The sequence below is a fragment of the Palaemon carinicauda genome, chromosome 3 (assembly GCF_036898095.1).
Source record: "Palaemon carinicauda isolate YSFRI2023 chromosome 3, ASM3689809v2, whole genome shotgun sequence".
Lineage (NCBI taxonomy): Eukaryota > Metazoa > Arthropoda > Malacostraca > Decapoda > Palaemonidae > Palaemon > Palaemon carinicauda.
This window is the reverse complement of record NC_090727.1, coordinates 154,883,815-154,898,887: the sequence shown is the minus strand read 5'-3', so window position 1 is coordinate 154,898,887 and position 15,073 is coordinate 154,883,815. Positions and strand designations below refer to the sequence as shown.

At 40.4% G+C, this 15,073-nt stretch overlaps 1 protein-coding gene across 6 annotated transcripts in view; it reads right to left on the bottom strand.

Moving 5' to 3' along the window:
* Positions 1-15,073, bottom strand: part of Cdep (Chondrocyte-derived ezrin-like domain containing protein) — a 262,650-nt gene that overhangs the window by 118,223 nt on the left and 129,354 nt on the right. For all 6 annotated transcript variants that reach the window (XM_068371013.1, XM_068371014.1, XM_068371015.1 and 3 more), the window contains 2 exons: positions 10,501-10,575; positions 6,978-7,081 (listed from right to left, as the gene is read on the bottom strand). In XM_068371013.1, the coding sequence (XP_068227114.1) occupies positions 6,978-7,081; positions 10,501-10,575 (179 nt within the window). The remainder of the gene's footprint in view (positions 1-6,977; positions 7,082-10,500; positions 10,576-15,073) is intronic.

Here is a 15,073-nt window from a genome sequence, read left to right as displayed (position 1 = left end):
TGATCTCAAAAGACTTAAGGAGGTCCTGTAGATCTTTATTGTTGGAAAGATCTAAGCCTCTGTGACGGAAGACTGATGCCAACATGCTTCTGTAACCCTTGATAGTGGGAGCTGAAAGAGATCGTTCTTTCCTCAGATATAAGAGAAAGTCAGCTATTTGAGTTACAGAGGTACTGGTCGAGGATACGGATACTGACTTGCACCAGTTTCGGAAGATTTCCCACTTCGATTGGTAGATTCTAAGGGTGGATGTTCTCCTTGCTCTAGCAAACGCTCTGGTTGCCTCCTTCGAAAAGCCTCTAGCTCTCGAGAGTCTTTCGATAGTCTGAAGGCAGTCAGACGAAGAGCGTGGAGGCCTTGGTGTACCTTCTTTACGCGTGGCTGACGTAGAAGGCCCACCCTTAGGGGAAGCGTTCTGGGAACGTCTACTAGCCATCGAAGTACCTCGGTGAGTCATTCTCTCGCGGGCCAGAGGGAAGCAACTAGCGTCAACCTTGTCCCTTCGTGAGAGGCGAACTTCTGCAGTACCTTGTTGACAATCTTGAACGGAGGGAATGCATATAGATCTAGATGTGACCAATCTAGTAGAAAGGCATCTATATGAACTACTGCTGGGTCCGGGATAGGTGAGCAAACTATTGGGAGCCTCTTGGTCATCGAGGTTGCGAAGAGATCTATGGTTGGCTGGCCCCAGGTGGCCCAAAGTCTCTTGCATACATCCTTGTGGAGGGTCCATTCTGTTGGAATTATTTGTCCCTTCCGACTGAGACAATCTGCTATGACATTCAAGTTGCCTTGGATGAACCTCGTTACTAGTGAAAAGTCTAGACCTTTTGACCAGGTGAGGAGGTCCCTTGCGATCTCGTACCATGTCAGAGAGTAGGTCCCTCCTTTCTTGGAGATGTACGTCAAAGCCGTGTGTTGTCCGAGTTCACCTCCACCACTTTGCCTTGAGGGAGAGACCTGAAGCTTTTCCAGGTCAGACGTACTGCCAGTAGCTTCTTGCAGTTGAAATGCATTGTCCTTTGACTCGAGTTCCATAATCCCGAGCATTCCCTACCGTCTAATGTCGCACCCCAGCCTACGTCCGATGCGTCCGAGAAGAGAACGTGGTTGGGAGTCTGAACAGTCAGGGGAAGACCCTTTCTAAGGTTGATATAGTCCTTTCACCAAGTCAGACCAGACTTTATCTTTCCGGAAACCGGGATCGAGACCGCTTCTAGCGTCTTGTCCTTTTCCAGTGAAAAGCTAGATGGTATAGAAGAGGACGGAGGTGTAGTCTTCCTAGTGACACAAATGAACCACGGATGACAGTGTCCTTACCAGACTCATCCACAGCCTGACAGGGCAGCGTTCCTTATTCAGCATCTTCTGGATGGATAGCAGGGCTGGGGGTTGATCGTCTTGTTCAGCAACGTCCTCATCAGAGGGTTCCTCATCCGAAACTGATGAGGAAACGGCAACGGAGTGGGCAACGTCTGACTCGCTGAATCCGGTCGCACTGGAGGATGCGTGACGGAGCCGGACGCAATATCATGGTACTGCTGCACAGTCTGTGAACTGTCAACAACCATGGGGACGCGAGGAAGTACAGCGTCAACCCGAAACTGTCTGGGTTGTGCAGTCAACACCGTACCGGGTTGCTGAGGTTGACGCACTGCGTCACAACAAGTCACCTCTGTTGGTTGTTGAACGTCTTCCTAGTGACACACTGAACGTCAACAACCACCTCCGAGCGTCGCTTAACGTCAACGTGCGACTGGCAACCCACACTGGGTCGCATCGGTGGAGGAACCACCTCAACTGGCGGACGCGAGTAGGATACCTCAGCGTCAACAGGGCGCACAACCAACCGGTAGGAAGGTTGTTGGCCAGAAGGTTCTTCTCCGTATTAAGTCCTCTATCAAGGACACAAGCTTGGACTGCATGTCTTGCAGCAAAGCCCATTTAGGGTCTACGGGAGCAGGTGTGGCAACAGACGGGGTTAGCGACTGAAGCGGAACCATTTACCATCCCTGGAAGCCTTGTTATGTGTGACATAATAGTACAGCAAAACTTCAAAGGCTCGACAAAAGTTGAGAAGTTGACCTGTAAACAACTGGAGCGTCTCCTGGCTATGCGCCTGGCCGAGTCTACCAGAAGTGAGAAGTCTACCTGGGCAGAGGCATGAACTCCCAAGCTGAGAATTTCTCTCGTGTCCTATCAGACTCTCGCTCTATAAGCCAGATAAAAAGAAGGGAAATCAAAAGGCTGTATCCCTAAAACTCCTCCTGGTGCAAAAACCAGTCGCCTAGCCGACGTAACGCTCTCTAGGAGAGCGAGAGAGCACTAGCTTAACAACAACGGCTTCGAAGTAGCTAGGCCTAGTGTAAGTTCTGACGTGAGGCGAACGAGGAGCAGCAGTTACAAGATCCGGACGAAGATCCTTAAAAAAAATCATCATGATTTAATTAAAGTCCATAGGAGGCTAAGCAGCTTAAGGCTCCTCTCCAAATGACAGAGTCCTCAAAGGAATATCAGTAGGAGGGAGAACAGCACTTTCTCACTACAGGAACCTTGTCCGAGAAAAGCTAGGTTATCTCAGTGAGGGTCTCACTGGTGCATTAGCAGCAGACCAGAAGGCAACGTTATGTAACTGCTTGACAGTCTGTGAACTGTCAAAAACTGAACTGTCAACCACAACAGGTGCGTGAGGACATACAGCACTGGTGCATTAGCAGCAGACCAGAAGGCAACATTATGTAACTGCTTGACAGTCTGTGAACTGTCAAAAAACTGAACTGTCAACCACAACAGGTGCGTGAGGACAAACAGCACTGGTGCATTAGTAGCAGACCAGAAGGCAACGTCATGTAACTGCTTGACAGTCTGTGAGCTGGCAACAACCAAAGCTGTGTGGGGAAGCCTCAACTCCTGACTGACTAGTCTGCTGCGGGCGAGTGGCGGTAACCACAGTGGGTTGCGGAGGCTGACGCATCGTGTCAAAACACGGCAGCTTAACTCCACCCTCCTGTTGTTGTGGTAGCACACGCACGTCAACGGAGGGTTCCGTGCGTCTGTGAACGTCAGCATGCGTCTGGCAGGGTCGACTGCGCATGGGTGGAGGAGCTCTCACAGCTGGAGTGTGGGAGCAGGCAGCCACAGCGTCTGCTGGGCGCACAACCGTGGCAGGTTGTAGGCTAACGGGTGCAGCGTCAACCTTCTCCGCACGAAACTCCTGCATAACAGCAGCTAACTGAGTCTGCATAGACTGCAGTAAAGACCACTTAGGGTCTACAACAGCGGGTACGGCAATAGACAGAGCTACTGTACTGCCTGTTGTGACTTAGGGTCTACAACAGCGGGTGCGGCAACAGACGGAGTTACTGCCTGTTGCGGTACCACTTTGCCTCTCTAGGAGGTGTGCAGTCATCGGAAGACTGCAGCGAGTCCGAACTGACCCAGTGGCTACACCTGGGCCGTTGGACTTGCGCGGAAGGGACCGACTTGCACTTAATAAGCTGCGAGACCTTGGTCCAAGGTTTCTTACGAGAAACCTCTTCCGCAGACGAGAAGTAAATGGGCTCTCTCGTCTTTGTGTGGGTGGGGCGATCTTGGGTAGATACGCCCGAAACCACGGAGGGAAAAACGTCTGTTCGTTGATCAAGGCCTGACGAACCCATAAGTCGTTCGACATTACTTCTCCCCTGGGCTTGGGAGCTTGCAAGAGGTCCCGGACTAGGTGAACGACAGGCACGAACAGACGAACCCTCGGACGCAACACTGTAACACTTTGCGCATATCACTTTATCACTTCGATTTTCTGTTTTGCACTTATTTCACTGAAATCGAAACTTTTACTGATTTCTACCTGAAACACGCAATCCTACCCTTCATTAAAAGGTAGTAATTGCGAAAACAGTCGTATAATGCAACAGAAAACATATATAAAGATAAAGAATTCAGTGGCTGGGAAAGAGACTAAACACTAGTTCAAATAAACTACATTTACAATCTCTCACCGCACATAGCCTGGGAACAAGAATAAAACCCTAGAAACGTTTTACCTTCTTCCCCGTACAGCGACTAGGGAGGAGAGAAAAACGAGAACAACGTTACCCGCTTGAACGAAACGTTTATTCTCCTCTCTCTCCCTTCGTCTCTATCTCTCTCTCTCTTTCTCTCTTGATTTCGCACCTGAGAGAAGAGCCCAATTATATATCGTCAAAACATGTTATTTGCTAAAGGAAAAAACTGAAAGGTTTTCCAAATAAAAAGTTCCTTTAATTTAGAATTTAAACCATTTAAGCTAAGAAAGAATGAACGAAACGCCAGAATCGGTTTACTCTTACTGCAAAGTGAAACCGTGATACACTCTCTCTCTATCGTAACGATAGAGCGCATGTTGAACGTCCTGAACGTCAACAACTGCGTAGACTAAAAAACTAAACGTTAGTTCATCTATGAAAACAGTACGAGACTATCAAAGAAATTCTTTCATAACATTAAAATTTAAAAAGTTTTAAATTCTTTAAAGGTTAAATACGATATAACGGGCTCAACGTTAATTAACTTCGGTTCCAAGTTAGGACCGCCTACTATCAGGAAAGGTCGCATATAAACAAAACATAAAAATTTATTTTTATATGTTTATAATAAATGGAAAGTTAATCGAAGAGGCCTAATAAAGGCGGAGAGATATAAAATATATAGATCTATAACGTGTTAAGCAAAATTACTAAAAACCTAAACACACTTCCGTCTAAGGGAAGGGTCGGCCATTTAAAAGTGAAAGAGAGTCCATACTCTCTTTGTCACCATAATTAAATCTATCCAAAACGAGTTCAAGTTTTGAAATGAAGATAAAACCCCTGCATAGCGAAAGCTCAAAACTGGAACAGTGTACTTCACCAAATAGTTGTGAAAACAAATCCAGTTAGTAACAGCGTATTTAGTAGGTCTTGCCAGTGGCACGACAGAGAGAAAATTGATTCTGTGTTGACATCGAGTACTTGAGTACCTACTTGACAGATGGCGCTGTTGAAGTACACCCCCACCTGTATAGCGATCGCTGGCGTATTCCGCCCGTAGGTTTTTCTGTCGGGCAGCAGAGCTGACAGCTATATGATCATCGAGTAAGTTTAATATTGAAAAATATGAAAAACACAACCCATTACAATATGTGAAACTTTCACTGTGAATTGCCAATTCTCTATGCTCTGGGGGTATTGTCTTATGGTGTTTAGGGATTTATGCTATTTTCTATAAATATCACAACTTACTCATTACCCCTGGACGTTGATAAGAAAAGCTTTCTTATTCATACCTAGTAAAAAGCATATTAATTCTAACTTGGAATAAGAATGAATGGCTACTTGTAAAGATATAACCTTGATAATAATAATAGAAAAAAGGCAGTTTTTAAGTGGCAAGCCTCCTGTTTGTATTTCAACTGAATAACATTTGACATATGGCTCGATGCTACTATGATGGCAGATCTATAAGCCAATGCTATTCAATTTACTACATGATTAATAAGCTATTAAAAGTCTGTCACTGCTTCTATATTAAAAAACAAAGTTCAAATAAGACTTAATATCATATAACACATTGGTTGCCAACTCAAAATTGAACATTCAATAGGTAAGGAAACCAAGTGTTCATCAAGACAATAAATATATCAATAAAAAAAATATGCTAAATACTCTTCATAGTTAACATCTTTAGAGGGCTACGCCAATAGTTCAGGACCTTGTCTCACCACGTAACTGCTCTTCCCTATCTCAGGTTGGGGGTAGTTTACTGGAAATTTAGCAATTTGGAATCTGTGGACTGATTGCTTGATTATCAGTTATCTGGCATCCTAACATCTGGAATGGAATCTGTAGAGCCATCGATTATGCCAAACAGAGAGAACACAGATTTCTCAGCTTAACATAAGCTTACTATCCCTTTGAGCTTGGGATAAAATTTACTTGCTGGATCCTCACCATCTATTTCATTTTCCCCCTGATCCTAGCTTGGGTACTGATCATGTGTTTATAGATCCAGTCTAGTAATCTTTGCAATAGTGCAATGACTATCTTTGCCTCTGCCACTCAGGAGAAATGCCACTTTACAGAGGAAATATTCACTTGGTAAGAGGAGCAAGGGTCATGATTTCCAAGAGTCTCCTACCTGAGGGGTGGAGAGAGGAATATGGTTGCCGACACACTTAGTAAAGTTTCAAATTCTAACACCGTAGTGATCGCAAAACATATGAAGGGCAGCTGCATTTGGTAGCTTTAGGAATTTGTCATTCAATAAAAAATTGCTGGTGTGGTGCTTGCCAAAGACTGACCTAGCAGCAGGAAAGGAGGATAAAGGTGTAACACAGATTGAAGGTGTACATGTAGACCTTCCAGGTTGGTTAAAATTTTGCTAACAAAAATATAAGCCTTATAAAAGACCTAAGGCTCTCTCCATGGGGTTACCCTCCTCCAACTCCCACACTATTCAATTGTACTTTACCCATATAAAATATATGCTACACAGTATCATAGGAGTGTCTGGTTATGCATAGTGCATTGCTTCATGGAATTGAGGCATCTAACAATCAATGGGTCTGTATGAAAAGAAAAAAATCTTCAAAAAAATTAGGGTATTAAAAAGTAGAATTCACCAAGTAAAATAACACCATGTGGTAGATGGATAAAGACAATACACAACGGAAACAGGGTTACACAAAGCTTGTGTAATCACCATATTTCAACTTAATTGATGAGTTGAGATTTTTAACTCTCGTTGATATGATTCTTTTATAATTTACAGAAAACTTTTCAATGATTTATACGTAGTATTATTACGAAAAGCTTTTATTTTCTAATAATAGCCACTTGAATAACAAATTTCAACAGCGTTAACTGTGCATCCTTTTAAACCAGAGCAATGATGGAACATTATCTAAAATTCACCTCCTGAAGCATTAATATGAAGTTTAAAAAAATTGCAGTACTTACCACACTGATTGTCTCCAAGAGGCAGAAGAGGCTGGGCTGATATACTCATGCCAACATTGCTTACACTCGTATGTACAGATGGAGAGTGTCGAAATGATTGTGACCTACACAAAAGAGAATGGAAAATTTAAAGTATAAAACTAAAACTAGAATTATTATCACTGGGTAAAACGGCAATATTATTTTTAGAAATATTATTAAACCCAGTCTTATAATAAAAGAAATAATCTGAAAGAGTAACGAACAAGAAAGGTTAAAGGGTTACATTTTCCTATCTGCTGAATGTGTAAGTGATTTTTAGGCAGGAGATTTTCATGATAAATTTATGAATAACCGATTACTGTACCTTAATCACGCTCACTAAACAAGATATGTGATCAGCATTATCCAAATACTATTCATCATTTATACATTCATTCAAGAATATCAAGAAACACATTTTCTTCAAGTATACATCAGTGACAAAAAGGACAAAAAACTGGTGACGAATATTTCATTCCCTGTCAATTACTACCAAAAGATAACTCTGTCATCATCATCATATGTTTACCCAATTCCCCAGAAGCTTATTGATTCTTTCTCAAGATATTCTATCAACATAGGACAGATGCACAGATCCATGTAGAGAAAAAATTACCAATTGCAAAGTTAGACAGCAAAACCAACATGTTTCACATGTAAAGATGTCCAACAACAGCTCTCAGAATAAACTTTTATAGAAATATGAATTTAAAAAAATAATTCAAATGTTTGGTTCAACACTAGGGAGTTCCAAAGAGAAATTGTCCTATGATATCACGGAAAAAAAATTTGCATGCAAGAGATCACTTACAGATTGAAGTCCCAATTAAATATGAACAAGTGTTTACATTACTATCAAATTATCATCTGCATAGTTGGGAGGCTAGGAATATAAGGAAAAACAATGTTTGTATAGTCTTGATCAAAATAAAGTTTCAAAATAATTGGAATAGATGTATAACACACTTGATGATCATCTTTTACTTTCAGATAGTTTAACCTGTTACTAATCTTAAAAAGAACTCGCACTGGGCTGGCTTGAAAAGTTGGCACCAATTTGGCGGGAATTGTTTGTTCTATTTTGCATGTTACAATATAGAACTTGACAAGAAAAAATGAAAAGGTAGAAGATTTTGATATAATGTCATTAATATAAACTTGGCCAAGGATGTGCTCTCAGTAATATCATCGTATGGGATATGTATTGTGTCAAGAAGCAATAAGACTATAGCGAATGTGAAGAAAAGATAACATGATTTCATTTTGACCTACAAAACCATTACTGAAAGAAACACTATAACATTAGACACAACTAGGGAAGTTCAGTTAGGTTCAGCAATGGGGGAGGTCTCACAATTACCGCTTTTAAGATAGTATTTACTTGGCTACTGTATCTTAAAAAAGGAAACTAGCAATTTTAAGTTTATAAACCTCATCACTATTGAAAGTTGGCTGATTATGTGAATTGTCTAAAAGTTGGAGGAACGTCATCATCATCGTCATCCTCGGTACAATAACTAGCCTAGTCTTTCCTGGCTAGTCCCCTGAACTAAATTAAGTTTCTGATTTGTACTTTGAACTTTTAATTTGATTGGCAACCATTGAATGAATGAGTGATTTGAAGTGTTTGGCATCCTGACATCAAAGGTTGGCAATCACTGAAACATACTTTTCCATGAGATTAGTTGAGAGAAATGCACTCTTTACGACGGTTATTTAAATTGCAGCATTACTCCTGACGCCATATACGAAGAAAATGCGGATCATGGTCTGCCAGAAACCTTTCTTGTGCACACTACATGCATTAATTAGTAACAAAACCAGGGAAAAGCATCTTAATGCACAGTAATAAGCAAACAATCTGGGAAATGTCTGAACTAAGCAGTGACAACTGAAAAACTGAAAGGGACAAAGTATCTGATGCAGAAGTTCTAGGCCCCTCACCATTTACAACTAGAATGTTCCATTCTAATACTGAAGGCACATATTGAAGGTAAAATATTGGGAACATTTTTAAATCTTTGAATTTCCCCTAAATGCAACCAGTTTTTAAGACCATTAATATTCCATTCGACTATCTACGGATATAACAATAAGACAACGGAGAGGGATTTCCACTGGACAGTTATTTCTAATTCTTTTGCTATAGTCAATTTTCTATATAACTACACAAGCATTACTGCACTTTTTTTCTATTAGGTTTTGGTACTATAGATATAATTTTGATTATGATTTGCTACCTGATTATTATATGCTCTCTCTTTTTTAGATGAAAAATATGTAAAGTTACTTATATCTTTCTGGCATGATGATTCTCACAGAGATATGACTGGTTTTATTTATTGTAATTTATTAGCTTCGGATTCATTATTCTACATTGTTTGCCATTTTCTTGCTATAAAATATTTTATGATAGTTATATAAGCCTTAGCTGGTAGTTCAATGTCACATTGTGGTAGATATATTGCTAACTTTGAAGCAGCATCTACTATTTCATTACCAAACACCCCAATATTGGCAGGAATCCAGCATATTTCAACTTTCATCCCTTGAGAATAGAACTATTTATGACTCTTTAATTTGCAATCCTAGTTGGTTCATATGTACATAATCATTTAGGGCTTTATCGCACTTCTTGGATCTAAGGTTGTGGTGGATGATGTGATAACAACCCTGACTTGTTAGTTTCTTTGGTTGCTGCAACCTCACTATCCTTGTGAGATAAGGATGGGGGATTTGGGGGAGCATATATGTCTATTTGCCGAGTCTTCAGCAGCCATTGCCTGGCCCTCCTTGGTCCTAGCTTGAGTTGAGAGGGGGCTTGGGTGCTGATCATATGCATATATGGTCAGTCGCTAGGGCATTGACCTGCTTGATAGGGAAATGTCACTGTCCCTTGCCTCTGCCATTCATGAGCAGCCTTTAAACCTTTAAATGACAAACTTATGATTCACTTGTACTTCGACTGTTTTAATAATGTCAATTGCTAATAAAATCACATAGTTTAGATTTAATTATTGAGGCTTCACTAAGGAGGACTTATTTTGGATGTGGATACTGCACCACTGCCAGCACCAATTGAAGATTTAGAGCCATTAGTATGTAGAGCATAAGGAGGTCCTTTCCTTTGAATATGTTCCAGGGCATGTTGTTAATGGCGACTCAGATTATAGCTATATTTCTTTGACAAATAAAAAAGACGAGAGCATACTCTTGTTTCCTTTATGATCCAAGGTGGAAGAAAGATAGCTGAATAAGGTTCATTTTGATGTTTGTAGACTGTAAAAGCCTATTTTCTCTTATTGGGAATGTGGCTCATGATTGTTTATAAATATATCGCTTTGATTAAAGAGCCTCTTTGTCGGAGAATTAGTAGATAGAATCTCTATTGCCCTTCGCATTGTTAAAAAATCACTTTTATGCAAATTACTAGTATAAAATAATACAAACACATTGTTGAAAACAAAACTATATTACAATGGAAAATAAACAAGCAACACACCTTTGAAAAGGAGCTCTCTTCACATAGTTATCTCTGACAAACTCCTGAACTTGTTTTTGTGTTCTACCACTGTACCTGTAAGAGAATGAGAACTTTTTATAATTCATTATTATATAACAAGAATAATGTTTGGAATAAGGTATTTGTATTATAGTAATACAAAGGCTGCACTTTGGCAGCTAAATCTGAAAATAAATATTTGATAATTTGTATCCCTAATATAGGTCAAATATAAAGTGAAAATATATATATCTAACTAAATAAATGTTTCAACCAAACTTTTCTGTATACTCAGTCCTCATATAACAACAATTTTGACTTACAACTTTTAGTGGACACAACACAGCTCCCATAGAGGAATTGTATAGTTTCTTTTCATGTCTAATGGGCTCTGTGATCTACAAAGACTTTCTTCTAAAGAGTAGAAGAGGGGAACCAATAAGACATAAAATAACCAAAAATATTGCTTTCCCTGCTCTACAGCCAGTGTTTCAATGTGCAAAACACAGTCTTTGTGTGCAAAAGGAAGACCTAAGAGTTAAGGCTCTATTTAAAAGATCACAGCCCCTCCAATTCTGAACATTTGGAAACTGATAATATGTCATCACCAAGATCTAATACTAATACTGGAGACAATGCTATTTACAAAAGGGATTTTGACGAAGGAAAAATCTATTTCTGGGGAAAGACCTGTGACGCCCGGTGAAAGAGTCCTTCTTTACACTTTTCTGATATAAATCTTCCAAATATACCAGAGAAAGATAAAAGCATGGAATGCAGAGGTTACTACCCTCGCGCGAGCACCTCGTGGGTGTCGTGTATACATCAGGGGCGTGTGAAAACCACTATTCACAGGCTGTCTTCCATTTAGATAATTCCTTCATCAAAGGGGAGGGCCGTAACAAAGGCCCTAGAAACCACACTTGGACCACACCCCGTCACCCAACACGAGCGCCCTCTAGGTCATCCTTCTGTTTTGGACTTGCCTGCATAGTCGTATTATTAGTGCTTTCGGTGTTTTTCCCATGTTGGGCGTTAATTCATCATGACTGACGCTGCTACTTCACCTTTACCAATGTTAAGTACCATAGTTTGTTTTGACAGCTTTTTTCAGTACCGGGCATTTGTGCTTTTCCAATAATGTGGATTTTAATTTTGGGAGGGGATTGGCCTTCCTTGGTGTCGGCAGCCATGTTGGTTTGGTTCGCTTCGCTAGTATTTCAAGTTAATATTGCCCATCTGGTACTCTGTCATCTAGGTTATATCACTTACGTTTCATGACCATTATTATTATCTTAAATGCTATTTACAAATTAATTTATGCCAAACCTCCATCTTCCCTCCTGTTGCTGATCAGTCAACATGGTCCTTGTTCAGTTCCGTTAAGTGAGAAGTCTTCTTCTTTTGTTAAGTTACAGGAATTGAATCAAGTTATGATTAGATAGGTAAGTTAGGGGGGTTAAGACTTATCTAAGGCTGTTTTTTTTTTCATTACACACATTGTACTAGTAAGGTCTCTTTGAGGGAGAAGGTAATGTTCTCTACATGGAATTACTAATAAATTAATGTTTTCAATTGTGAATGATAATACAGATGAATGAAATCAAGGCTAAATGTAGTAGAAGAGAATGTAATGAGCCAGCTAACACTAAATGGTGTCACATGCGGTGTCTCTCGTAGTGACTGTTGTGCATCTTGGGGAAGGACTTGAGACCCTGTAAACTCCCCTATCTGCTTGCAGTAGATTCATTCTACCCAGGATACATAACCACAAGCAACAGGCTTGAGAGAGAGTGCCAGGTATCTCCTTTCAGTATGGGTAAAAGGAAGTTATGGCAGAGTGGATTATATGTCAGAGTAAGATTTAGACCTTGAAGAGGGGGTGGCCTAACTTCAGAGGTCTTCAGAGGAAACTTTGGTCTTGCCAGGGAGTCCAACTTTAGGTGCTCCCCACGATTTGGACATTTTGCTAGGTCAGCTTCAACCCAGGTTTCGGCTAGGCAGGTTAATGCTCCCCCTGGATTCGATCAGCTTGCATTCCCTGTGGATGCCTCGGTTATTGCCAAGATATTTGAGGTATTGATCTGCTCCCTTACATGGTAATCCTGCCCAAGGTTTTACTATTCCTTAGTTTATGCAATCTGTCCGCTCCCTCTCTGTTCCAGCCTGAGGACCTAGGGACGCTGGACTTTTTGGTTCCTGGGTTCAGGAGAAGAGAAAACTCCAGTAGGGGGTAATTTCTAACTTGAGTCTTCTGGGTTTGGTGGGGGACAGGATCTTGTGAGAAACCATTGGTAATCTGGCATGAGATGTACTTTTTGATGTGAATCAAACACTTTTCAATGCAGGAACTATTATTTTCCATTCAATGATTTGGAACTTGAAAGTGATGCTACATTTCTAGAGTAACATGGGCAGATGAATGATTCATCCATTAGCTCATACCAATAGCTTGCACCTAAAAAGGTTATCCTGAAGACATACAAGTCTGCCCTTAACAGCTTGGCAGCGGCAGTCTTAGAGGTTGGTGGGTTTTTTCTAGACCGCAGTTTGCTTGATGCTTCAGTGGTTGGAATATCAATGCAAGGCCAGATGAAACCCTTCTTGGCCAAAATGGTTAAGATAAGAGACATGTTGCTGAAAGGAGACTTCACTCTGCCCAAATAAAGTAATATAGTCTCTATTTAGGGTGTATCCATATTGAAACCAAATGACTACATCACAGCATACTCTTGATAAGAGGGTACACATTCCTTACTTTTCTCATACTATAGCAGGTGTTATAAAAAGATCAGGTTTTCTGTGAATCACAACTCTTAATAGCCCTGTTTAGGACACAAGGGAAATCATCTGCAGAACTGAACCACTTTCTATCAAAATGCCAGAATAGATTGTCTCACTAATCAATCTCCTAAGACGAACCACTTCTAAGGAGGGTCGATGACATTCTCAAACCAAAGGTGTTTGCAACCCCTCTAGAAGTCTTAAAAGACCATCTACCATTATTTTGTATAAAAAACAATAGTCTGTTTAATTTTACGGGTTCCCATCTGCAAATGTATCAATGAATAGAACTTGCAAGGTTTATATTGTTAAAAAGTTTTAAGGTGTCCTTTTATGAAAAGAATTTCCATTTAAGATGTAGTAAAATCCATTTTGTTTCATTTGTTTGATGTCGCTACCTCCCCAAAATTGGGGAAAGTACCTTGGTATATGTATGTATGTATGTAAAATCCACTTTGAATCTTTTGGAAGCTTTTACTTATATAGTAGATTTATCAGATAAATTTGTATAATTAACTGCAAGCACTATATTTCAATGTGGGCTTTATGAGCATAGACTGTGACCAATTTGCCTACAAAGTGTTGAATTGTTTTGTTGTGCTCTCGGTCTTTTTTATCTATCGTGGATTTATTTTGTCATGTCCGAAGCTTCATCTTCACACATTCCAATGTTAAGTACCATAGTTTGTTTTGACAGTATTTTATTGTACCGGGCTTTTGTTTTATATCCAGTATAGTCTGTTTTATTATTCCCGTCTGGCCTTTCATGGCGGCCATTGTTTGTTCACTTGTTGGGAATTCATCTTTGTCTGCCCGTTTAGTACTCTGTCACTTAGGTTCTTGGTTAAGTCCCTGGCCTTATGCCTTTAGAACCGTTATTATTAAGCAATCAGTTTTTTACTTTCCTTATATTATTGTGTGATGTTAGCTTTTATTATGTAACCTTGAGAGTGAGAGCATAGGGTGCTCGTTTATTAGCTCGAGTAAGGGAGGTGATTTTCCCGTTCTCCGTTTTTATACGTTCACGAGTTATTCAGGCCTCCTCTTATTATCAGAGTTGATGATAGTACGTTTAATGTTATACACGTTTTATTGATGTGGTTACTGTTAATATAGCTAACACTATTAGTAGGAACGTTGGTGTATGAGTCATTAATTGGGTTCGATTTATACCGACACCCTTAGCTCCGCCTTGAGTTATACGCCGCTATAATGGATACTCATTGGGTGAGAACTAGTCAGATATTTGGAGTGCAACGGTGAAATCCGGCACTCAGACTCCGGCTGAGACCTTTTTGCACACGAACCTTTGTCATGTTTGATCTCAATTACACCTTTCCGGCCCCTTTTTTCATCGATTCTCCGGCTTCGCTGGAGATAACTCAAACATTCATTGAGGTTAATGTTATCGTACCGGTGACGGTCACGATCTCACGGGGACTGGCCTTTGCTACCGGATCTCCCATACAAACAGAGATCAAGCAGACGTCCAGAACCGGAGTTAACAATGTGATACCGATGAGGATTTCACAGTTTCATTATTACGGTCCCTTTTTCATCGAATCTCCGGCTTCACTGGAGATAACACAGACATTCAGTTTTAGAGAATGTTATCGTACCGGTGAGGATCACGTTTTCACGTTGCCGGACCTTTGTCACTGGTTCTCCGGTACAAACTGAGATCAATCAGACGATCAGAATCAGGGTATGAACCCTTTTTCATGAATAATCACAATATCGTCATTACGATCCTTTTCATCGAATCTCCGGCTTAACCGGATATCGTACA